Raw genomic sequence first — 25,283 nt, forward strand, 5'->3', positions numbered from 1 at the left:
GTAGGCCTGTGAACATAGAGGCTATAGCCCAAGGACAATGAAGTGAAGATAGCAGTTTGGGAAATGGTCAGTGTATGGATGCAAATGACATGAGTCTGGTGAAGTCATCCCGAGAGTCATTGTGTAGTGAGATGTGGAGAAAGGATCTAATTCTGAGACCTGCAGAAATAGAGTACTTCCTGTTTGGTTACAGAGGGAGTCAAGAAGAGAGACCCATCAGGAGTAGTCAGAGTGGTACAAAGAGAACATATGGTATTATAAAGACAACAGAAGAGGAAATACAAGCATAGTCTCATGGTCTCTTACTCAGAAGTTGAGTAAGCATACAAGCAGTGCAGGCCGAATATAGCAACTTGGAGGTCATTGATCACCTTAGCCAGAGCCATTTCAGTGAGTTGCTGCTTTGGAGGCCAAACTGAAATATAATAATGAGGGGATGAGTATTTGCTAAAGAATTCAAGAGAGAGGACTATGAAGAAGGAAGGAAGGATTTTGTGTGTGTATTTACTTATTCAAGATGGCAGAATTTTGAGCATGCTTGAATATGTTGGCTCTTTCATGCTCACTTTTTTTTAACTGTAAAAATGCAGCTGATAAAGTCCAAGTGGTTTAAGATGTGAAGGAGCCTAGAATAGTATCAGATGCTTAACAGAGCAGCAATATAAGTAAAATATTAGTCACCCTTCCCTTCTCTTTCCCCCTACTGCAGCTCCACGGGGCCTACCATCTTTTGTAATACTAAAACCTGGGGTATTTAGTTAAAACTACCTTTTTGTCTTTCTTATTAATCTACCTTCTCTTGAGTATCTTTAATGTTTGTTTCCTCCAGTGCCCAGTACATTCTAATATACATCTTAGCAAATGGAGTTGAATCTCCTTTTCGGCTATCAAAATTTGGAGACTAAGTTTGTTGCCTCCTTTACGAAATATGTCTGACTGTCCTGTACACCTCCCTGATTGGCAGTGGTTAACAAGGCAACAGGTTCTATTTATAACGGTGGAGGCAGAATGAAAACAATATGAACAGCAGCAGGTTGCCTTTGCAAAACAGCACTACATTTCTGCACAAAGAACTTTTGTTTGGAGCAGGTAATGACAGGCTTAGTCACAGTTTTATTCCTAATCAATATTTTGAGAGAACACAGGAGGCGATGTGAATGACTGTCAAAGTTGCAAAGCACTATCTGAGCCACCGATCTAGAGAAATTATCCACACAAAACTTTAGAGTTTGAATTTGGCTTGCCATTGTGTTATTATAATAAGTATGACTTTTTTTTTCTTACTGCATGTATTTTTTTCTTCTTTCATGGTGGCTTTGTATCTGTCAGCTGAAAGGAAGCTTGTATGGAGTGTACAATAATAAAAGGGATAGAAGATGAATGAGTATAGGGCCTTTTTTTTAAAGCACCATTAACTCGATGGCATCTACTTGGAATGTAGGTGCACTTTGCTGATTTCATTTTGATAATGGTGTAAGCTGGTCTCTGATAATTGCCTCCTGTAATTGGAACAAATTTATGATTATGTTAATTCATTCTCAGCCACCCAGTATATTGAAGCTGAGTTCATCCATATCTGTCCATGCATTTCCTTTGTAGATCAGTGCATGATTAGCCTTCCTGTGGGGCCAAGGAAAACGTTTTTATTCTGACCAGATTTGATTTCCCAAATGGTGTGTAAATAGGTATGTGTAACCGATATATATATATTTGTGTATTTTTATCTAAATGTATGTAACTCGGGTTCAGCTTTTAAAACAAGTTTATGATATGAGTATTCAGTCTTTAATATTTTAATCCTTAATAAGATGGCTATTTTCTCAGCACTTGAGTATATATTACACGGTAGCCAGGAACAGGAACAGGGAACTTTTAGTTAATGTCTCTGCACCACCACCTTTAAACCTTATTTACATATCAGAAGTTGTGGGAGGAAATGTGAATTTCCAGAAGAAGTTTGGGATCTGTCTGAAAACCAACTCTCTGTAATCTTATTCAACAGTCCTTCCCATCCTAAAATAATCCCTTAAATGAAAAGGCTCATCATACTATGTTTTAGACCGCTCCTTGAGATAGATATCAAGCTTTGGAAGCACTCCTAGATGTTGGTTCATCAAAGATTCAAAACCAGAATTTCTTTTCCCGGAGCAGATGGCAGTGAGCACAGGTGGAGTTAGCAAAGGGCAAGATGGTCACGTTTCCAGAAACGTGGCTGAACAACAAACAGCAGCATGCACCCTCCCTTACAAATCACCTTTCCCCTGCGCTTCTCTGCCCCTTCTTATTATAGTCGGGTTTCATCTGTACGGTGTTAGTCTTTTCCTTCTGATCAGCTTTCTTATAAAAGCTTTACATGAACATAAACATGTTTCATTCTCCACACATGGTAAGGTTACAGTGTAGTAAACAGTGGATCAGGGTGTTCACGTGCCCAGAGACCTTTTCCCTGTCAAAATGAATAATAATAATAATAATAATAATAATAATAATAAAATACCACGAGTCAGGGCCTGTCTTCCATAACTGAAACAGGGAAGTTAAAGGACAGCGCTAATCTGACAAGAGGCATGCAATGTCAGAACATGAAGTTCCATAATCAGAATTCGGGTTTCTGCAGAGGGACTTGCGTCTGTCATTTCATTTGGTGTCAGCGTGATTCTGTCCGTGATCATTAGGTTTGTATCATTTGCCTGGTTCTGCTGCTGTGACTTCACAATTAAGCTGCATTTCTGCTTCCTTTTGTGATACATAATCAGATAAGTGGAGCTAGATTGAAGAAACCGCAGTGCAGGTGGCTTTAAAATCAATCTATATAGTCTGGAAAGAAAAGGAAGACACAAGAGGAAACACGATAGTACTGTTATAAATAACCTGGAGGAAATATTATCAAGGAGAGAGGACAGGACAGGTGACATCTAATCCAAAAGTAGCAAAGCAAATAATGGCCTAAACTAACATTAGACGATTATATGCCCCATTATGAGGAGAGCTGTATCACTCTTTGCAGTAGTTATGCTCCAGGTCAGACTTATTCCAGAATGCCAAGCCAAACTGTGGGCAATGTGAAGGAGCTGCACTTCATGTGGCCAATAAGAGGTGTGAGAAAATGGCTCGTGTTTTGAGGTAGAACAGTTAACTAAAGGCTACTAGTTCTCGTTCTACCATTTTCCACATATGTAGCCTTAGACAAATCACATATGTGACTTAAAATGGGAAGAAGATTTTCTTTGTCTAGGAGTGTGTGTGGTTGTAAGGATCAAATGAGATGACGTATTGCATCACAATGTGTTCACTTGCAAATGTGAAGACCATGACTAAGATCTCTCTGGGTTCCTTTTCCTTTTCTTCGTGGTCACAAGGTGGCTGCCATATCTTAACAATCACATGCATGCCCAAACAGGTAAAATGCCAGAAAAACCTGCTCCCTTTCTCAGGTTTGCATACAGCAAATGCTTTCCTATATATCACCCAACAGACTTAGATACAGTTGGCCTTCTTAAATCTTTGTAGACTGTAGGCTGTGTCCTCCCAGCAGGATTTCATGAGCTACTTAATCCACCCATTTCTGCTCATTGCCAAACAGCAAAATAAAACAGGTAAGCTTGAGATGGCCACCATAACTTCTTGTGAGATATACATGAACAAATATTAAGTTCTGAGTAATGTTTTGATAGCAAAATAATTCTGACCACATTCTGAACATTCTGACATGTTAGTACAACATAACCAGAGTGTATGTATTTAAATGAGAGCCATCCTTTAAATCATCCCTTTGGGGAACAATACACCTAAGTCTAACAATGTTGCTTTAGTCAAGAAAATATTTGTGACTCTTTCTCAGGAATGACCGTGAAATCCCAAAATACATTTTGAGAATTACCTTCAGTGGTATCAATTCTCTATTATGTAGTTTCACAAATCACATGTGGTTATGTGGTTATTCTGCACAAATCTGGTGAATGATATGGATGGCTGAGCACTCTTACAATACATATAAGCAACTCAATTTTATATTTATATTTTGTCTAGCAAATCCCAAGAGTGAGGACTGGAATTTGGGGATAGGATATCAACAGATGGTCCTCATTAACATGTTCTGTAGGATTTGAAAGTAAAGTCCAGGTAGCCATTATTTAGAATTCAAAGGACAAGAGCCTTCTGACCCTGCATGGGAAGAGAGCTGTCCTATTAAGGTGGCTTTCTCTTTCTGGTCTAGTTTTTACATTTCTAAATGGTTAACACCATTCACCTTCTTTTTCTCTTATGGAATATTCAGCACAAGAACTGGAGCATTAGACATACTCTAATGGAAATGTTGACATAATGTCTAATGGAAATAAACATTTTGTTATAAGGTATATGTGTATACATGCATAGATGTCTGTGACAAGAGATCACAAGAGGTGACTAGCTAGGACTCATGCCTACATTTTCAAATGTAACGCAGATCTCAGTTAAAATTACTTCCCACAAAGTATCAATTCATGCATCTTCCAAAGGCAGCTCCCTCCCTATCCAGTACCATGCTGCCTATTATTGAGAAAATCTATAGGCTTATCAGTTATATACCTTCTGCCCCTGCTAACCAGAATGACCAATCAGGAACTTGCTATCTGATGTGAAATCCAGTTGTCTTTGATGGTCTGTATTTCCAGATTTGTTTATAAACTGGAAAAATCTACCAATTGTGGGCCATCTGTACATAACGCTCTGCTAATGGGTCTGGGCAGCCTATAAATCCATAAGCTCATTACCACTAAGTAACTAGTTTCTTCACACACTTCTAATTGGGATTATCCATCTAAACCAAATAAGTAGAAACCAGAGGAAGAATTGTTTCTCTGAGGGATGAATGCCTCCAACCCCTTCTGGAATGTTGAGCCTCTCAGATGACCTCTTAGCATGAGATCATTTGGATCAGTAATACAAATGTCCTTCAGCCTAGAGGTGGTCAATGTATTGATCCCGCAATGCTAATTTGAAAATTTGTATTGCTTTTGTTAAGAGCTTAATTAGGGCTTTCCAGTGTTGGCAACCTCTTGTAAAGTAATTTCTGAACTCAGTATTCGTGCCCTTATGATAATGCATGTGAGTTCAGAAGTTCTTTGATGCTTGCCACTCATTTTCATGAGGAAGCCTGGAGAATAGGCAATGATCTACATGAACCATAACATTCTAGGGTGATGGGGGAGGCAAATTTAATGAAAGGAATTAACTTTGGTGACAGACATCAAGCTTCTCATTGTGATAATGTTCACTAGGGGCCAGAAAGCTGGTGGGTTATAGTATCTGAAGGAGAGAGAGTGAATCTCCTTCTAATTCTTGGATATATTTTTGTAATATGTGAGCCATGCTGTTAGAATAAAGAAATATCACATGAAAATACACATCCCTCACTTCTTGTGGAAGGTGAAAGTTCTGGTGACACTGGTAATGACAGTCTGAACATGGCTGGCAGCCCTCATCTGCCTAAATCTTATCATCTATATTGTGTCAAGTCGCCACCACTTCCCCATACATCCTGACACGGAGGCAGAATACTCCATGAATCCGAAGACCACTGTGATACATTAAAAACAAAGGAGATTTTTAAGCAAAAATGAGTTCATTGTCATTTTGCATTGTACTCTTTTTTTTTTAATACTCATGGTTTCACTTCAAGTGGAAAAACAAGGGAGACAGAAAGCGATAACATTTTTTGAGAAAAATGAGAATGAGCTCATTCCATTATTGAAGTGAAAAACAGCCCCTTGTCTTTAATATGCAAGCAGTGCCCTCGGATGTCTTGCATCCAGTGCCCTCTCAGTGATTTATGTGGCCTCCCAGGCCCCCCAGAACATTTGACTTTGCAGCTGCTGGTGTAGGGGATGCTTTTCTGTCTTATTTATTAAACTATTCTACATTAGGGGCACAAAAATGTTTTTAAACTTCTCTAAGTGACAGAAGTATAAATCCAAGAGCAACGTGTCACTTTTATAAGCCCAGAAAATACCAAACTGATTTCCTCATAAAGATCCAGCCATCAGTTAAATGGATAAGCTATTAGTTTACTAATAAAAAAGCAGCCCCATAGTTTAAAGTCTACTAATGAGCTGATTGTCATAGACATAATTGGATGGATGCACCTCAATCATGACACCATATACACCAATATGAGAGAGAGAGAGAGAGTGTGTGTGTGTGTGTGTGAGTAAGAGTGATCTGGGGAGACCCAGCAGCAGACCATTATATCTGTCCACAGTACACGTGAGTGGGTAGGCATAGACTGTATTGTGTGCACACAGCGTCAAGCACACCTGTACCTGGTGGTACAGGTTTGGTGTGCACTGCACAGCTCGATGGGGCAGGATGCATACGGATGGGGAAGGATGTGCATGATCTCCCCTGAGGCTATACAAGCCGGGGCCCTGGGTGGCCAAGCTTAGGCAACTGAGGGCCTTCACCTCTGTGGCTCTGATACTCTCACTTCGGCGTTAGTTACAAGATCTTTCCTTATTTATCCGTTTTTCACTTTGGGCTTTCAGAAAAGCTTCCCTTTGAGGAAACAGTCTATGGTTAAATATAAATTTGAGAAACCACCATGCTACATGATAAGTAAAAGAGGTTTTTTCATTTTTAAGCTAAAGTGATTTTTTTACAGATTGCTAAATAGCTTTCCCACGAATGTGCGACAATTAACCACCATGGAGAAAAGAACAGCAGTTACCCAGCCTTCTCTTAAAACCCCAATAAACAGATCGCATCTTCTTCCCATCATTTTTAGGTAGGTATATCTAAAAATGATGGGAAGAAAGATGTATTTTTTTTCTTTAAATTTCTTGTTTTACAAACTTGTAGAAGCACTAACCATACAATTTGTATTTAGACTCCTTCATGTATGAGTATTTTCTGTGTTTTCACCAGTTGAATCATGACTTTTAGTGCCTATGTATTAAATCACATTGTTGACTCATGATTGATTAAAACAAAGCTCTGTTATTTAGCATGTATAAGCGTCCTGACGTGCTTACAGTTAGGACGCTGTTGCTGACCCCCCAGGCAGGAGATAATGGTACAGCAGCAATAGCAGAAATGTGCCACGCTCTGTAAATGCAGCAGAAAACACACCACAGGAAAACTCTGTGTGTATGTGTATGTCTGTGTATGGGGGTATGATTTTAATCTTTGTTGTTTTGGTAGGAAAAATTGCATTATACTGTTGTTTAACTTTTTCACTAATGGTGTAGAATATTCATTCAGTTGTTCAGTCGCCTGTATTTCTTTTTTCTATCAGTGAAATCTGTACTCATCTTTATGCCATATTACCCAGCATGTGATTTATTCATCGATGTATATGAGTGCTTGAGCTATTTAGAGTATTAGTCCTTAAATCATCACATGATTACCCTTGTATCTGCCAGATGTGTGGCAAATGTTTTTCTAGTTTGTTGGTCATTTAATTTTGTGTATGATTTGGGTAAGTTTTCAATTTGAAGCCAGACTTGTGCTTGATGATTGTGGCTTTAATTGTGTCTGGGCCACAGTTCCTTCGAGAGAGCGCTCTTTGATGTCCAGGAGCCCAGGCTGCCTGAGTGTCCGTCTCCAGGGGCAGTGCCCCAGAGCCCCTTCCGGCTGCTTGCTTGCTGGGAGTGATTTACTTAGGACCGGAGCCAGACTTGTCCAGCCTCCTCCTGCCCAGCTGTTCGGCGGGAACTATGGACCAAGAAGCCCGAGGTGGGGGAGGGATCAGCTTTCTAGATGCTGCGGATGGGACAGCAAGAGGAGATCAACAACGAGAAAACCCCGTGATCTGCACTCAGAATTGCTGAACCAGGAGCAGAGCGGAGGGACTGAAAGCCCCCCAGATCTACTTCAAGCGCTCCGATTTGTTCTTCCAAGGGCATAGCAGTGGTGGTGATTTTAAAAATCCAATCCCGTTGGCTTCACAGTGTTTCATCCCGGATATTGGCGGCAGCACTACTTCCAGCCCGTATTTCCTGGCGGCCGTGTGGATTTACTGCTTGAGTTCCACCTGACCCGTTAAATGGAAGATACGTGAAAGAAGAGGCTCTGCCAGTTTTGTGTACCTCACTTTGCACAGCTTTCAGGACAACCTCTGACGTCCAATGAATGTTGAAATATGTGTCAGATGGATAAAAGAATGACTGTAAAAGATGCACGTCAGTGGGCAGTGGAGGGTATTTTTGTCACAGACCGGTGGTCCGATGTGCTTTCAAATGAGTCCCACTCATCTGCTCTGTTAACAGAGCAGGGCTTGTGGGCTCTGGGCCGTTCATTCTTCGTACCTCCACCTCCAGGCTGGAACGTGGGGATGCTTTTGGGAGCCCCTGGGGCTGGTGGTCAGGCTGGATGCTTTACCTCCCAGCCCTGCACCACGTTGCTTTTTCAGCGCATCCTGACATGTGCAGGCAGTGCTCAGATCTCTGCTTTTCCCTGTGTAGCATCTTTTGATTTTTCTAAAGTTGACCCCTTCTAGGGTAGATTTTGAATGGTGGTGATTTTTGGTACTCTAACCTCTCATTAATGGGATGATGCTTGGGGTAACTATCATTACAAAGGATCGTCACAGGTTTTCTTCTGATGAGTATATTCCATTTTATAGAGACCAACACATCTGTAGTAAACCAAATCATTATATAACAGATGCTGCCTGTTTCTCGGTGATGGATTAGAATTCTTTAGATGTAAATGTTAAATGAGGCATCTTATCCTAAAACCAACCTTCAGTTTATCTGTGCTAATGGGGGTGGGTTATGTGAAAAGTCCCTTGATGTATATGCCTCTGGGTGATGTCCCTTTGGTGTGGTGACCTTGCTTTCTATGTTAAATTATGGTTTCAATGTATCTGTTAAAATCCTGTTTATAACGTAAGGTGATGACTAGAGCTAAATCGTTCTTGTCAAGCAAGAGACGTTTCTAGTGCTACCACGATGGCACTACAGAGCAGAGATTCTGTTGAGAATGTGGAAGCAGAGGAAAAAATAAGGAAGGAGAACAGTTCAGGGGGGAACTGACCTGCTTGATGAGACAGGGGAGCTAAGGGTGGTGTACCGCGAGTGGGGAGGGGTAGGATCTAGGGAGCAGAAGGTTCCATCTATGTGTTCTGCAGGTGTCCAGGGAAAGAGGATTTGGACCAAGAACAGGATTAGGGTGGAACTGGAAAGAGGGAAATTGGTTCTTCAGGAGCAAGCTAGAGCAAAGAAATCAGAGATGGGGCCACCCTACATACACTCAGGGAGAAGTGAGGAGAAGTGAGGCCTGGGCCTTAAATGTGTTGGGCGTCTATCTCAACCTAAATGTCTGACATCAGTGGTCACCAAATACACTTATCTCCAAAACTAGGGAGCGCTGAAATTTTATTTTAGTTTATGTGCCTGTGATTGCCCAAACCTGTATTGTAGTAGCCTTAATACATTATCACACCTTAATTAAAATGTGTTTAAATGCAAACATATTGACTTGAAGCCTTTGTCTGACAATGTAATACCTTCTTAGCACAAACTACAAGCTCTGCATATCTGTGTCGGTTTTCTGTGCTCCATTTTGGACTAGTTATTGAAACACCATCATCATCAGAGTCATAATAAAATGAAATATAATGATGTGACCCAATTGCAGTCACCTCTTTTCTCTCTACCACTGAGTTTTTAGAAAGTGGGTCAAAGTCAATAGGATATTTGTGTTCTTTTCCTGCCACCAGTTTATTAACTTAAGTATTCATTTTCTGAATATGCTAAATTAACTAAATAAGAGGGATGGGATAGAGAATAAAGGGGAAGAAAAGGTCATTGCTGTTGCTCTGTATGTTAGCTACGTCTGTCTCTCTCTCCCTCATATCAGACCCTTCAAATTCCAGAAAAGAGTTCTTTTTTTTTTTTAACTGACTTATAAACATGCCTTTCATCTTATAGGTGGAATGGCTAAAAAATGAGGAGCCCATTGACTCTGAACAAGATGAGAACATTGACACGAGGGCCGACCACAACCTCATCATCAGGCAGGCGCGGCTCTCAGACTCTGGGAATTACACCTGCATGGCGGCCAACATCGTGGCGAAACGGAGGAGCCTGTCGGCCACCGTGGTGGTTTACGGTGAGAACAGGCCGAGGGCCAGGAATGGGTGAGGGAGGATGGAGAACAGAGGCATAGAGGGATGTGCAGCTTATTGACTCTTTCAGCTTTTGGAGCTGAGAGGCTGGGGACCTCCCACTCTCGCCTTGTCCGCTGCCTCTCCCGCTCAGCAGCTGACAACACATCCACATGGCTGTTAAGGTGTTTTGCTCTTCTGTCTGATATTGGACTTCGGTGAGATAGTCAGTGACATTTCCAGTCTCTCTCTTTTAAAAAAATAGTAATTTTAAAAGTTTTTTATTTTCTTCTATTCTGTTTATATTTGAAAAGAACTGAGTTGGACAACTTCTACTTCCCGCCCTTCCCAAACCCAGCATCCACCCCCTACATCTCCCCCAGACCTGCTGTCGGCAGTTTTTCTCCTGGTACATGAAATCCACCAAAAACAAACATTACCATTTGCTGAATATCTCTAGTATTGAATAAAAGAAATTCCCGGCTACTTAAATCAAGGCAGTCCAATTCATGATCGAAGAGTCCTGGGATTTATTTCTGAAGCATTTAAAGTAATGGAAATTCAAATGCTGATATTTTCTTCTTCTTGTCTGGGTTTTCAAGTGCTTTAGAGATGTACTGATGAGTTCTTCCTATTTTTCATAATTTCCCTGCAAAGAAAATTCTCTTGTGTCCCTCCTCTATCAGCTGAGCAGGCTGAGGGACAGGAATGAGCTAAACCCCAAGGTCACATCAGGATGGAGGGGCCGCTGTGGGTCCACAGGGTATCCCAGTCCCTGGATGCTGCGCTCACAGCACCTGGCACAGTGGCTTGCACATAGTAGGCAATCAGTAAAAACCTCTCTCCTTTCTTTCTTCCCCTCCCCATTTTTCTCTCTCAGTGAATGGAGGCTGGTCTTCCTGGACGGAGTGGTCAGCCTGCAATGTTCGCTGTGGTAGAGGATGGCAGAAACGTTCCCGGACCTGCACCAACCCAGCTCCTCTCAATGGTGGGGCCTTTTGTGAGGGAATGTCAGTGCAGAAAATAACCTGCACTGCTCTGTGTCCTGGTGAGATATGCGCAGATTCCCTTCTCCCTTCTGGTCCACCAACACATTTAAGCTGGTGTGAAGCATTCAGTATAAGCCCCCTTCCCAAAGTTGACTTCTGAGTTATTAGAATGGAACCTTTGTCCAAACGGCTAATGTGGAACTCATTATAATAACAAGCACATGGCTGAAATCCCTCAGTGTGGGGCATTTTTTTTTTTAAATACTCAGATAACCCTACATACTCAACCATCAATAAGCCAAATGCTTGGAAGTGCTTTTATACTGCTGGTGTCTGGCTGGGCCCAGCCAGCCCCTTCTCTCCGTGGTTCTCCCGTTTTGAGCGTTCATTTGTATAGTGGCTACCAGGGATTAAGTGAGTTGTCTGAACTCAAGACCAGTATCAAAACTTTGACCCTTTATCATCAGTTGCCAATCAACTAAGCCTATCATATCAGGGTTAGCTTTGCATTTATTTACAGTACAGGTGGCAGAGGCTGTACAATATCACAGTAGTTCATGCTTTACACTTGGTTTGTGCTTAACTTCCTTCCCAACTACAGGGACATTTCATTTGTCAAATACAGCTTTTGTAAGTTCCTTTGTTCATCATCTCTTACTGGCTCTAACCCAATTTATACAATGAGAAATAGATGAGATGGAAGATGGTTTTCTTTACGAGAAGCGTATCCTCCCACTGAGACATAGATTGATCCTAGGTCTCACATGCATGATAAAACAACTGCAAGGACACTGGACTAGAGCCTCATGCTTAAAAATTTCAAAATCCAGTCCCACTCAAAGCTCAGGTGAGGCTCGCCACCAGTAGTGTTTTCCTGGAATTTCATTTTGAACTTATGTTCAATACACATTTATTGAGTGCTTACTATGTGCCAGATATTGTGCAAGATGCTTTCACACATTATGTCATTTATGTGCTGTGAGTTTTATTATCCCCAGTTGACAGAAACAGTAAAGTAAGACCAAGTGACATGCTCAGGGTTGCTCAGCCAATACCTAGACGAAAACCAGACAAGGACTAAGACATTTTGCTTCAGGTTTAGTAGTTCTTATGTCATCTCACTCTTGACTAGATTAAAAAATTGCAGTATCTTAAATAACCCACATGAGCATAGTAGTGGGACAGTAGCCTCACACAGCTGCCATAATCTCTAGGGTCGATTTCTAGTGGAAGTGAATTCAGTCTGTGTGTTTCTACATATGGCAGCAATCCAAAACCCAAGAAATTCTATTTCTGTAAGTTCTGATATCTTGGGGTGTGACCTGTTTTAGTTTAATAGTATCCGATATATATGGGTCTAACTTTTACTATTTAGGGTTTTTAGGACTTAAAGTCAGTTCATTCCTCTCTCTGTTCTAAACCGTCAATCCACAAGGAAGGGGTGATCACAGGTGGTTACTGCACGTAGTTTATCTATCCATCTGAGATGCACTTGGGCATGAAAGACTGGTGGATATAGACTTGGGCATGAAAGACTGATGAAAGATAATGGATAATGACATTATTAGCCAGCCCAAGGGCTAAGCATTGGAATGCTTGCCTAATTTCAGTAATTGGTCTCATTCTGAAATAGTACGAGAATTGCACCACCATTTATGTTAACCTATCTCCTTACAAAAGAAACCATGGAGAGAAGGTAAACAGATACATGATCTTGTTTGTGTGGTGGTGGTAATTTCTTTAAAATCCAGCTCTAGCGAATAGCAGCAGTGCTGGGGTGATTCATTCTAATGATGGTTCCTTTTTCTCCCCCTTGAAGTGGACGGGAGCTGGGAAGTGTGGAGTGAATGGTCGGTCTGCAGTCCAGAGTGTGAGCACTTGCGGATCCGGGAGTGCACAGCCCCACCCCCAAGAAATGGGGGCAAATTCTGTGAAGGTCTGAGCCAGGAATCTGAGAACTGCACAGATGGTCTCTGCATCCTAGGTAACACCTTCTGCTTCACATTTTCAGTGTTTGTCCATAATATGAAAAGAAACGCCATGGCCAGTGATTTGGTTCAGTAAGTTAGCAGAAAGCAAAATTGCCACAAGCAAAAAGAAAATGGGTGAAAAGTGTGGAAAAGCAGACAAATATATTTTTAGTAGAGAGGGGATAATTTTAAATATCTTAATACTGTAAGTTCCATAAATGAGTATACTTATTAATCTAACCAAATAAGGTTTTAAGAGACATGATTTAAGAAAATGTTTAAAACTGTCTTTTTTAGTTCCACAATTCTCTTTTAAGTTTGATGAAATTCTGATACCCATCACCATCTGCTTATATTTCTCTCAAGAATTTCCCAGCACCATAAAGCTTTTAATAATCTTCAGGGAGCGTGGTTCTGTGGTGAGGGGCTTGTGTTGGTGACTGCTGTCTTCCAAACTGGGGGTATGAGGGGGGTTATGACACCTGGACAGATGGGTGGCTTTGTATCAAATCAGTCTGGCAGAGCCAGAAATAGAATGTTCAGTTCAAAACCCCCAAGTCTTTGCTTTACTCCTGAGGCTACACTCTTACCATCTCCAAGCAACTGTCTGCCTGCGTAAGAAAGTATGGAAGGGGAAAATAGGGTGACACAGACAGGTTTTAATTTGGTGCTATCCCTTGCTAGCTTTGTGACCCACATAAGTCATTTAACTGCTGAACTTCTCCATCTATAAGTGCACTCAAGAGTTATTGTCAAGGCCAGATTTTACACAAATGTATTTGACTGTTGCATGGCACAGAGTAGGTGCTCAAAAATATTAGTCCCTCCCCCATTTGACTACTCAGATGAGCTAAAGTGTGTTTATTTTTTTTTAGGTGCTTAAAAAATAGGAAATTCAGGGCATACTTATTCTCTAGTATTAAGTAGCCTTCTTGGAATATATTCAGCAAAAAAACAATGAAGTTCATTGGTTTGTCATCTTTTCAGGAATATGTGTTGCTTTTCATCTGGGGAAAATGGCAGTATGAGGGAAATATCTAAGAGGGGTTTATTTTTCTGCATTGGTATGACCAGGTAACCTTGAAGGGAAGCATATTCAAACAAGCGTATTTTTCAAAATAAATATGTATGGTTAATATATTGGTTAAAATGATTAATACAATGAAACGAACACTTCCACATAGCACATAGCACCTTTACTTGCTCAATACAAGTACTGAGTACCCTGCATATGTGTAATACAATATAAGGTACTGTAGCAGAAGGCAACCTAGCTATTGGACTCTGATGGCAGGGCTGTGAGTGCATATATTCCAGCCATTTGCCTTCCCCCTTCTAAAAATGTAAGGAAGCTTAACACGAACACAAGAACAAGAAGTTTAAGGAAATGTGTCTCTGGGCACCCTTGACTATCACCAGATTTTTCTGAAATACACCTTTGAGGGTGGGCTATTTTTTGACACACAGTCAAATATTTTATCTGATATAGTTAGGCCTGTGAATCTCATGTGTTCTGAAGACACCATTGACAATAAAACTATTTGGCTACTGGTTGAATTACAGGTAATCATAGTAATAACCTTCCATATCAACCATTGATTGGACTTGCACTTGGGGAAAATCTGTGGATATTATGTTTCAATCTTAGTTGACTTAGTCTTAGAGTTACTGATTGAAGACAGGCAATGGTTAGCCCCTATGGTGAGAAAGAATTGTTATTAAATATGAGCATTACTTATTGGCACTTGCACCATGGTATATAGGCATTTGTCAGTTGAGAAAGAGTTCTTTGTAGGGCAGAAAGGAGTTACCAGCACAGAGAATGTATTGGCTTGCCTAGGTCCCAACTCTAAAAGCTGAGATGCTCTATTAGGGTTCTTTAGAGAAACAGAGCCAGTAGCATGCATACATTGATATGTGATAGGAATCATATGCACACACACACACACACACACACACACACACAGATATATAAAGAGATTATAAGGAATTGGCTCATGTGATTATGGAGGCTGTCAAGTCCACAATCTGCAGAGCCAGTGCCCAGGTCCAGCCCGCAGGCTGGCAGGCTGCTGCAGAACCCAGAGGAGCTGGTGGCCCGGTTCAGAGACCGTCAGGCAGGAGAATTCTGTCCTACTCAGGGACGGGTCATGCCCTTAACTGATTGGATGAGCCCCACCCGCTTACGGGGCACTATCTGCTTTTGCTCAGTCTGCCAACTTAAATGTCGGTCCAGAAACATCCTAGCAGAAGAATTTTTGAGCAAACATCTGGACACCTGATGGCCCAGTCCCAAGTTGATACCTAACACTAACCACCACAGATGCACACTGACTGTGAAGTTGCACAGCTTAGTTCTTTCCTTGGAGCCAGCCATGGCCATAGTTCAGGCTGTTGCCTGAAGTCATTATTTACTGAATGAACCATTCCTATGGACATTGGCTGCATGTAGTTTTGGTCACATGTGTGTAGTTTGGTGGGTAGTCTGTTTGTTTTCCTATGCAGGAAATACGTAGCTAGCAAGACAGTGAGGTCTGGAATATGTTCTGCATAGGAGGTGAGGTGAATCCTCCCATGAGTTTAAAATGCTGCGTGACCCTTTTCTTTCTCTCTAGCCACTTCATTCCTCTATCCCCTTTTCTGCTAAAGCATGGTTTTTCCAGCCTCTTTTCCCTCCATGGTAAGCATATTAAGACGTCTGCCAAATATGATCAGAAACTCTTGATGGCTACGATAACTTAGCTTTTTGAGGGAAAAAGAGTGAAGCCTGTGAAATTAGAGCTGAATGACTTATTTTTAATCATTAATGAGATACATTTATACAGCAGTGGGAAAGAGGTGTGTTTACCAGAGCCCAACATGAGGATATATTTGGCCTTTCTAGACAGTGAGTGACTGCCAACGTGAAAAAAAGCAAGCTGCATTTTCCTGTCTGTGCAGGAAGGTCGGCGATCTGGTGAAATGCTGCCAGCACCCCTGTGCCTCTCCCGGGGTGGCATTCCTGGTGAAACTAGCAGTGGTCTCAGGACGGAGCTCCTGTGAGAGCTGGCTGTGATTAAAATAGCACTTGGCGACCGCTTCATGGAACAGTAGCTCTGGGAAGGATCTAGGTCATGTTAGAATGTGGGAATTTCCTTCATCCTGATTTTTTTTTCCTTTATGCCAAACAGGACCCTAAAACAATTCCTCAGTTCCCGTCTCCTCTGGGAGATTTTAACAGTGACATTGCTTGGCTCTTAGATGACCTACAATCCTTTGATTTTAGGTAGCTTTCAACAAAGCATCTGGATCTCCTTTGCTCTCCCTAAGGGCTGCATTTCTCCTGGAGATGGAGCTGCCGGCTCTGAATGATCACTTCACTATTTGGGTGTGATTGTTGCTTGGGTAGTTGTGACTGGAGCACAGCACCTTCGTGTTACACTATTGCAGAGGGTCACACCTAAGTACTCCCAACAAGAAAATAAATGCCCCAAGCCCAGTGAGAGAAGAGGAGGCAAGTTCTGTCCATAGCAGTTAGTCCAGGGGTCAATAATGCAAGCATAAACTAAACATATCATGTCTTTATGCTACAATACTGCTTTTCCAGAAAGATAATTAGGTGGTTGGTATGATTGTCAAGAAACGAGAACTCGGAGATCCATGTTTCCTAAGCTTAAACACCAGAATCAGGTAATTTCTGATCATCTTCCTTTCTGTTTATGAACTTAGCTGTTACTGTGGTCTGAAGATCACGCCAGGGGTAAATAACATGTGCGTGCCTCGTTGGCTGGAGCAGAAGGTGGAAATGGAGTGGTATTCAGTTTGATCCTGAGGAATAAGAGAAGCCTGCTCCTTCTCCCTTTACTCCAGCAGATATAAAACTAAGGGCTATGGCTTGAGAAGATTAATTACATCTGCTTCAGAGGGATTGGTGCCTAGATGTGAAGTAGGACAGAAGCCAGAGAAATGCCACAGGGCCCTGAAAGGGAGAGGCAATCTTTAAGGCTGAGCGACCGACCCAATGGCTAATCCGTCCTTCCCATCAGGATATAAGATAGGTCAGTTCAACAGTGACAGTTCAAATGCTGAACTATCAGTGAAAGGGTGGTTCGTTTTCATTTCTGATGGGTGTATTGATAAGAGCAGTTTGAATTGCCAGCTTTGGAAACCAAGTCAAGGACTTCTATGCAATAGCAGGTTCAAATAAACATCCCCAAGCTACATCTAATAATGCAACCACATTGTCTATGGAGTGATCTCCTTAAATGACCACAGGAGGCACCTGAGAAGGTGAGCCTGGGGTCACATCAAAGCAAAGGCTGCCTTGGTGAGCATTTTCTCTTGGACCCTTAGTCTAAGCCTCATCGTTATCCATTACAGTAATTACCCTGGCCCTTCCGTGTCTTTCCTAGCGCACTATTGGACGAAGAGAATTTCCATTCTGGAGTTAGCTCAGTGCATCTGAACCAACTCTCACTCTTCGCCTGGTTTACAGAATGCATGCTTTGTATGTAGGATTATAAAGGGTGGGGTTCCCTTTACCAAAACAAAGCCCACCACTTCCTTTCTCTTTGGGCAAAGAGTCAGGGATCATACCCGACACATTCTTTAACTGTGTTTGGATAAGTTCATATTTCAGAGTCAGCTGCACTGCACAATTGCCTAATTATAGCATAGTTAAAGTCCATAGAGCAAGGAAAAGAAAACGGCTTCAGCCAGGTAACATGCTAGCATAAAGCATTAAGTTGTTATGAAGTTCCCTGCTGCTTTCTAATTCTCCCAAGCAGTTTTATATTAAAAACCTATTTCCATTCCATTTGTAGTGCATAGTAGGCACTCTGTTTCACAAAAAGATTTTTCCTAGAAATACCCAATAGCTAGCTGCCTTTCTGCATAACAAACAACTGATTAATTCAGAGTTGCTTCATGTATGCTGTGTAGCAAAAGTGGATATGAGATTGCAGACCCACAGGAGTAATAAGAATATAGATTAGGACACATACGGTGTCATTAGCAGCTGAGCAACAGTTTCTCCCCCGTACCCCAGAAAACACTTTCCTGTTATGGGACACGATAAGAAGCCAGTGAGTAACAAGCTTTAACGAGATAGAGTGGAGTGGATTCCAACTCAAATTTCCATTGTGCTTAATTAAAAATGAAAATAAAACACATATATCTCAATACTTCCGTGTCTTTGTGAAAGCATTTTGTTTAAATTCTGCAAGGCTAAAACTCTTATTTTTGTGCCTTGTGATAAGATTTGCACTCAAGTGCATGCCCTGAGGATAAAAATTAACCCATATACAACAAATTATCATAAAAGTCTCCTTTGTTACCCACCTACTGTAGGCTTTTCTACTTTAAGCCTTGTTAATAAAAAGATAAAGGCATCTGATTTTTTAAAAATCTAATCCTCCTCCCAAAGATTGGGCTTCATTCGTTGTTCCATGATGGACTTGTATTTTGTAAGCCATTAAAAGTCTGTGGTCTTTCTTATCAACCAGCTGTGAAACACTTAAGATGCCTTGTGTCATCCAGAACATTTTCCTTCTGTTCACCTCTTCTCTTTATTTGCTTGTAGACCTGTGCTACATGTACATAGTCATGACTGAGTAATTTAGGTAAGAATTTCTTTCTCAACTACAAGAAATCAAGGCAATTGTTCTTTCTGCCTCTTGTCCATCCACCTTTTCCTATTCCTTTTCCTGTTCCTATCCACTTTCCCCCCAATATATTTCACTCTATACTTTCACACTTACATTCTTTTTGTGGAATTGGACAGGAAGTTTCAGAAACAATCTCTGGAAGATTGTTGATCTCGGGCATATCTTGTTTACTTTGTTCATTTTATGGAAAAGAATTGAAATAAAATCCCTCCACTGCAAATAGGAAGGACTTTAAATTAAATATGGGCAGCTGGAGAGCAGGATACATTACCTCCAGATCACATTACTTAGAGGAAAAAGAGAAAAACAAAACAAAAAAACAACCAAAAAACTAATAAAACTAAACAAACAAAAACTAAACAAACACCCTGACAGTGTAAACCGGAGACAGAAAACCCATTAGAAAACTTAAAAACATTTCTTAAGAAAGTGAAATTTTAGCCATGGAACCAGGTAGTTGATGGGAATGCAAATCTATTACAAATTAAAGAGAACTATTTTGTAGATGACAGCCCGCAGGAGCCCATGGAGGCCATCGACTCTGAACTGGGGATTGGTTAATAGAAGGTGCAGAAGTTGAGCTTCCATAAGGGCTGGTCCAGGATGGACTTGGGTGATCTGACCTTCAGAGCAACGGGTGAGTGAAGAGTCTTCCAAGGTCCTCTGTAATTATCAGTTGAAACTATTCATTCTCTTTTCAAAAGATCAGAAATGGACATGAACCTAGAAGCATCAGGGTCTAAACATTTATCCCATAGATAAAGAATAGGTTGAAGCATCAGGGCTCTGGGGTCAGATTGCTTGAGGTTGAGTTTTGTTTGCAATATGATGAGTAAGTTTCTTAATTTCTCTAAGCCTAAATTGACTCATGTATAAAATAAAAATTATAACAGCGACTATCAGAAAGGGTTCTTTTTGAGAAGAAAATGAGCTAATCCATGCAACTCATGTAGCATCCATTCTAAGGACTCCATTTGTGTAAATAACAACTGGTGTGTGTATGTGTGTGTTCTAATAAGGGTTTCCTGTGGTGGAAAAGGTGTGTTTTCCATGTTCTGCCAAAGTATTGACAGTGTGACACTTTAGATGCCTTGTTAAAACATTTCCTAATATATCTGACTAATACAGTGTATCTAGTGGAATAAAATGTTTTTTGTCATTAAAATCCATAAAGGACAAATGGTGATCTTTATATGAACCAGTTTTGAGCAGTAATTTGAGACATACTGTCAGTTGTAAGGAAACAAAAGTTTAGGAGGACCCTAAAAATTCATGGGGATTCTTCAACCGTGTGTCAGACCGAAGTTCCAATATCATCCCCAGACCTTCTGATGAGCAGCTGGATGAACAGCTCCTGATTCTTCAGTCCTCCTTTGCTGGTGAGATTCGGTGGGAGGAGATAGGCCAGGCGATCTGTGAGGTCCCAACTAGTTCTAAAATTCTATGATTCTAATGCCTAATGAAAAATAACTCAAGAATAACCTAGGAGAAGGGGCTTGGATGATCCCCAAGTGAGAAAATGGGTCCTCACGATACCGCCAGTGGGACAGATAGGTTAAACAAGTTCTAACAACCTCATCAGAAAATAGATGATTATAAAGCAAATCCTAATTTGTCGCCACAAATTGAAAAACCCTGTCTCATCAGGGGAAAAAATTCCAACAGACTGCCCTAGGGTCACCCTTCTGTTGCCGACCGTTCTGGAGCAATGACATTGTCCCACATCCCCAAATCACCAATTTTGCCCTTTTTTTTTTTCTATGTTTTAAATATATCTAATAGGCTTGGTTGTCAGTCACTCCTGATTCTAGTCAGGGAGTTTCTGACCTTTAGGCTTTTTGTTGGTCAGGCAACCTCTCCTGCATTTGTATTGACTTCATTCAGGACCCAGCAGTCCAAAACTCCAGGTGAGAAATATTAGTCTGGACTAGAGAAAGATTTAGTGTCTGAGAACATAGAGTGGTCCAGCTATAAAAGAAATGGCAAGAACCCAATCAGAGAAGTGATTTAAATGGAGTAATCTGCTCCTGTAAAGAATTCAGTGGCCTCTGGGGTGTGCTGAGCAGAGTGAATTAATAGAGAGAGAGAGGAACCGTCTTTGATTCTGCCTTTTCCCCTTAAATTGCAAATTAAATACATGTGTCTCTTCCAGACCATTGAGGAAGGTGATAAATAAAATGAAGATGATATTAACATCATCAACAGACATGATCATTAACCCCGCCTCCCCCTTCTCCAGAGAAGGGTCAGTACTATTCTAAGGAAAGACCTGGCCTTGCACGCCCGTGTTTGGTAGAGGCCAGTGTTAGTGCTCAGTGGGCCGGAAAATTGCCATAGTCGTTTAGAGAGATCACGGGGTAGCAGGAAGGGCTCTGAACTAGGAGTCAGGAGCCTCAGTGCTTAGTTCACTTGTTCTGTTAACTAGCACACGACCTTGAGGAAGTCTCTCACCATCCTGTGCCTCTTGTCCATTTCCATAAAAGGAGGCTGAGCAAGGTGATGTCTTAGTTTTATTCCAGTACAAAAATGTAAAATCATTATAATTTGTTTATAATAGTCTTAAATGTGGCCTGCATATCTATGTGCATACACATAGGATTCAATACATATATGTATGTTAAATATAAAACTAATACTGCTGACATATCAGTGCCATCAGATATTAGCCAGTTTTGAGGAAAGATTCTAATTCATGCACATGTAAAATTAACCACGTGCATGATTACTATGCACAATAAGGGAGGCAGGTTTGAGATAAGAACCAAAGGAACCCCATACGCTACCCCAGCAAAGCAGGTCTCACCTAGGAACTAAGTCCTCACATTAGACTCCAGCAGCCCCTTCATCAAGAAGGGACATCCCAGGCATTCACAGTGACCGTAGGAACTTTGTGGATGCTGCCTTTGTAATGCTCATAATTGAAATTACATGCAAGGCTATTCATTCAACGAATATTTATTGAGTACCTACTATTCTGTTTATTGTTTTAGGTACTGGGAACAGTTGGGAAATGGAGATATATAGACTCTACATGTAAGGAGCTTAGTCTGTAATGGCAGGTCAGTGTACTGCCAGCTTAAAAAAAATTCTTATTTGTCAGGGATTCTCATTTCACACTTTCCTTTTAAGCAGTTTTTTTAAGGCAGGACTGATAGCCTGTGTATGCTCTATGCATTTTCTTCGCAATTGATAAATAGTCAATATAAAAACCACCCTCCCAAATATCACTGCCCCCACCCATTCCCTACCCAGACCTCCCTATGATCCAGCAACTAAAGGGACAACCCTGAACACAGCAGGACGCAACCATGGCCTTCGACAAGGCTGGTGCTTACGCCATAGGAAGTTTTAAAATAAATGTTTAAATAATTTAAATATCACCCTGCCGTAATGGTAAGGAAAGTGATCATTGTGGCATTAACCAATAGAATATTCCCTTAAGCTTGGATTATTGACTCCGGACATTTTTGTTCACTTTTGAATGTGTGTGGGTCTGCGTGTGTGTGTATATATATCTAATGTGAATGGAAAGGAGAGAATCAAAGCAAAATAATTCATAGGATAGAGAAAGGCTTTTAATACCCATCTTCCCTTGGAGCAGAGTTGGAAATTGCATTTTATCACTTTGAGACCAATTTCTGATAAGAAAGGCTTTGCAGACATGTGCTTAAAAATGTTTGCAGTGACCCAAGAGCACATTTTACTGTTTATCCACCACAAAAACAAACACACAGATTGAGTGGGCTTGAGTAGAACTTCATAACAAAGATGGTATGAAGCCTAGAAATTTAAATGATTTAGCTCAAAAAGGAGCTAAATATAAAAACATGCATGGTCATTTTGTAGCATTGTTATTACAGACACATATTTGTCTAAGTTTAGGAAATGCAAAGGGATTCCTATAAAGAGATCTCTAAAGGGGGGAAGATTGCCTCTCCTAATGCACACTGATCACATGCTTTGGCTGAGGGGCAGTTCTGGAAGGTCCCTGTCATCAGAAGTGACATCCGTGGGCCATCTGTTACGGTACCTGACTTCCCCTAATCAGCATGACGGGATCTGGAAGAGTTCTTAGTTGGAAGCTGTTTTTCATTTACTAATGGGCATCTCAAACCTGACGCTTTTTTATTCAGGTGACTGTTTTCACCATTCAGTCCTGAAATTTCACTAACCGCCCAGGTATCTCTGCGGAGGCTGGTGGTTTCTCTGGCGGACATCACCGACTGGGAAACCCTGGGAGGAATCTCTAACACCCTCACATTCTCTGCCCTTGTCCCCCATGGATGTGCTCAGAGTGCACTTTCAGGGGCCAATAGGAGGGGGGACTGTCCCGGCTGGGTAGCAGTGGCAGAGGTGGGGCACAGGGAGGAAGCAAGAGCCAACTGACCTGGTGACACATACAGTCAGTATGGCCTCCTAAGAGTAGCTCCTGCACAGGATCCTTAAAAAATGAACCAGGAAGAAAAGTACAAGGAGGAAACTCAAAACAAGAAAGAGTAAAAAACTAGAGATGGGTGATATTTTTTGCATTTCTGACTTTTGATCACTGGAAGAGTTTTCAGTGTGTACAAGAGCTGGTAGCTGTGTTTCTGTGCATTCTACAGCCTAAATGAACTTTCAGTGCCAAGAAGAGAATCAGATAGAATCCATGCTTGCCATCTTCAGGGTCTGCCTGACATGCAGCATGGTGGTGTTGCCAGTGCAAAGCTGGCCCTGTGTTTATCTAATTACCTGCCAGAGCTGACACAAAGCAGATCTGCCAGGTCCTGGGATTCCCCGCAGCCTTGCATCGTATTCAGAGAGTGGGATGCTGGTCCTTAATTATTTCACATTATGGGGGAGAGGGAGAGCGTGAATAAATGAAACACGCTGATAATCAATAACATCAGCTTATTTTCTACCAATCCGTCAATAAGCAAATAGCTTTTAATTTTATTTCCCCATTTTTCTTGCTGTAGTTCTCTGGTCGCAGTGCCACTTAACTCGTGAGCTTATCGTTTCAATGTGATTTACGTGTGTGGGGCCCATAACTGGCAGTGATTACAAAAGTATAAAATAAATCAAATGAGCACTTAGGTTGTCAGACATTTTTGAAAAAAAAAAAAATTTCCACATTGTATTTTAGTGACTTTATATGTAAGATGAAACTGTCCGGAGAAGGGAGAAATCCCTGGGCACGGAGCAATCACCAGAGAGTTCAGAATCAGACAGTGGTCTATGCCTGGGAGGAAGGACATTTTTATGCAGGAGGCGTGGAGGGAAGGGGCTCCCGTGGAGAGGCCGCAGCGTGGGGAGGAGGCCTGAGGGAGAGGTAGTGGATTGATCGGACTAGGCATGCGTTTGTGTAGAGGCACTGCAGAAACCAGTTCACACTCGGTGTGGTGAGACCAGCCAGTGGAGAGCAGTTGGCCGTGACTCAGGGGCAATGTGGGATCATGGTAGATGCCCGCATGCTGATGCCAGTGAATGAGGAAGCGACTGGAGGATGGGCATAGAAGACTATTCCAAGACTTCAGAATCCATTCCCGGGTGATTTAAGATCACAAAGAACATGGAGGGTAAACTAAAACAATCAACACATGTATTTTTCAGAGTGGAAAAGGTTTCAAAGCATAGGAAGGAGTTAATAAAAATGGTCTTTAGAGATGAAAACATGGGTCATGACTGGTTTGGGGAAACAAGAGAATGGTAATTAACTGTAATGACATACGTGGATTGCTGCCTAGGGGAGTTGCTTTCTGGGTTTACTCTGCTGGTGGTGTTTAGTCCACACTGCATGGTTCTATGCCTGAATCTCAAGCAAGTGACATAGACTCTAGTATCAGACATACCTGTGTAATATTCGAAATACATAGGAGCAGATTTCTAGTAATCAACCCACAGGCTTTGAGACGAGCTCCTGGCCCAGTCTGTGGGTTGGAGATTGAACCCATCTGTCCACACATGCCTTCTCTCCTGGGCCCTGCTCTGCTTAGATCCCCAGGATGTGGGCTGCACGCAGCTGGCCATATTTGTTCCCTGGCAGAGAAAGGATAAGGCTGGATGTGGGTGGATGGGTGGGTGGGTAGGTAGGGGTGCCATTATGAATAGCTCCTAGGAACAATGGATACCATGGAAATGCTTTGGGAGCATCCCATGTAACAAAGGAAGCAAGAAATTAAAGAAAAGTGGAAGATAAATGAATCACCACCAAAAATAAAAAGGTAGATTATTCTCTCTCTCTCTCCCCTTCTTTCTTATTTAAAGATATATACCTACACACGCACACACACACACAAACAGCTAGCACAAAGCAATATTTGCATTACAGTACTGAGATAAAAGCAGATTGCAGAATAATATATAAAAGACAATTCAATTTTTTTTAGGTAAAAATGATCAATTACTGTCAATTTCATGTAGTTTCCTGCTATTACATATGTACAAACATGTATATGTGCACATAATATTATGTATATGAAATCATAGGGGAAAAAAAACTAACAATAACAGTGATTATCTCTTGGTGGTAGAATTAGGGTTATTTTTTTTCTGTGCTTCCCTATGTATTTTTTGACAACTTAAAACACTATTAAAAACAAAACACTTGCAT

The 25,283-nt window shown here is 41.3% G+C and overlaps 1 protein-coding gene across 10 annotated transcripts in view; it reads left to right on the top strand.

Moving 5' to 3' along the window:
- Positions 1 to 25,283, top strand: part of UNC5D (unc-5 netrin receptor D) — a 582,780-nt gene that overhangs the window by 427,882 nt on the left and 129,615 nt on the right. For 6 of the 10 annotated variants that reach the window (XM_036894362.2, XM_036894357.2, XM_036894359.2 and 3 more), the window contains exons 5-7: positions 9,912 to 10,092; positions 10,968 to 11,135; positions 12,896 to 13,060. In XM_036894362.2, the coding sequence (XP_036750257.1) occupies positions 9,912 to 10,092; positions 10,968 to 11,135; positions 12,896 to 13,060 (514 nt within the window). The remainder of the gene's footprint in view (positions 1 to 9,911; positions 10,093 to 10,967; positions 11,136 to 12,895; positions 13,061 to 25,283) is intronic. The other 4 variants (XM_036894363.2, XM_036894364.2, XM_036894366.2 and 1 more) reach the window with 1 other exon arrangement.

Source organism: Manis pentadactyla, chromosome 7 (genome assembly GCF_030020395.1).
Source record: "Manis pentadactyla isolate mManPen7 chromosome 7, mManPen7.hap1, whole genome shotgun sequence".
In the NCBI taxonomy this organism is placed as follows: Eukaryota; Metazoa; Chordata; class Mammalia; order Pholidota; family Manidae; genus Manis; species Manis pentadactyla.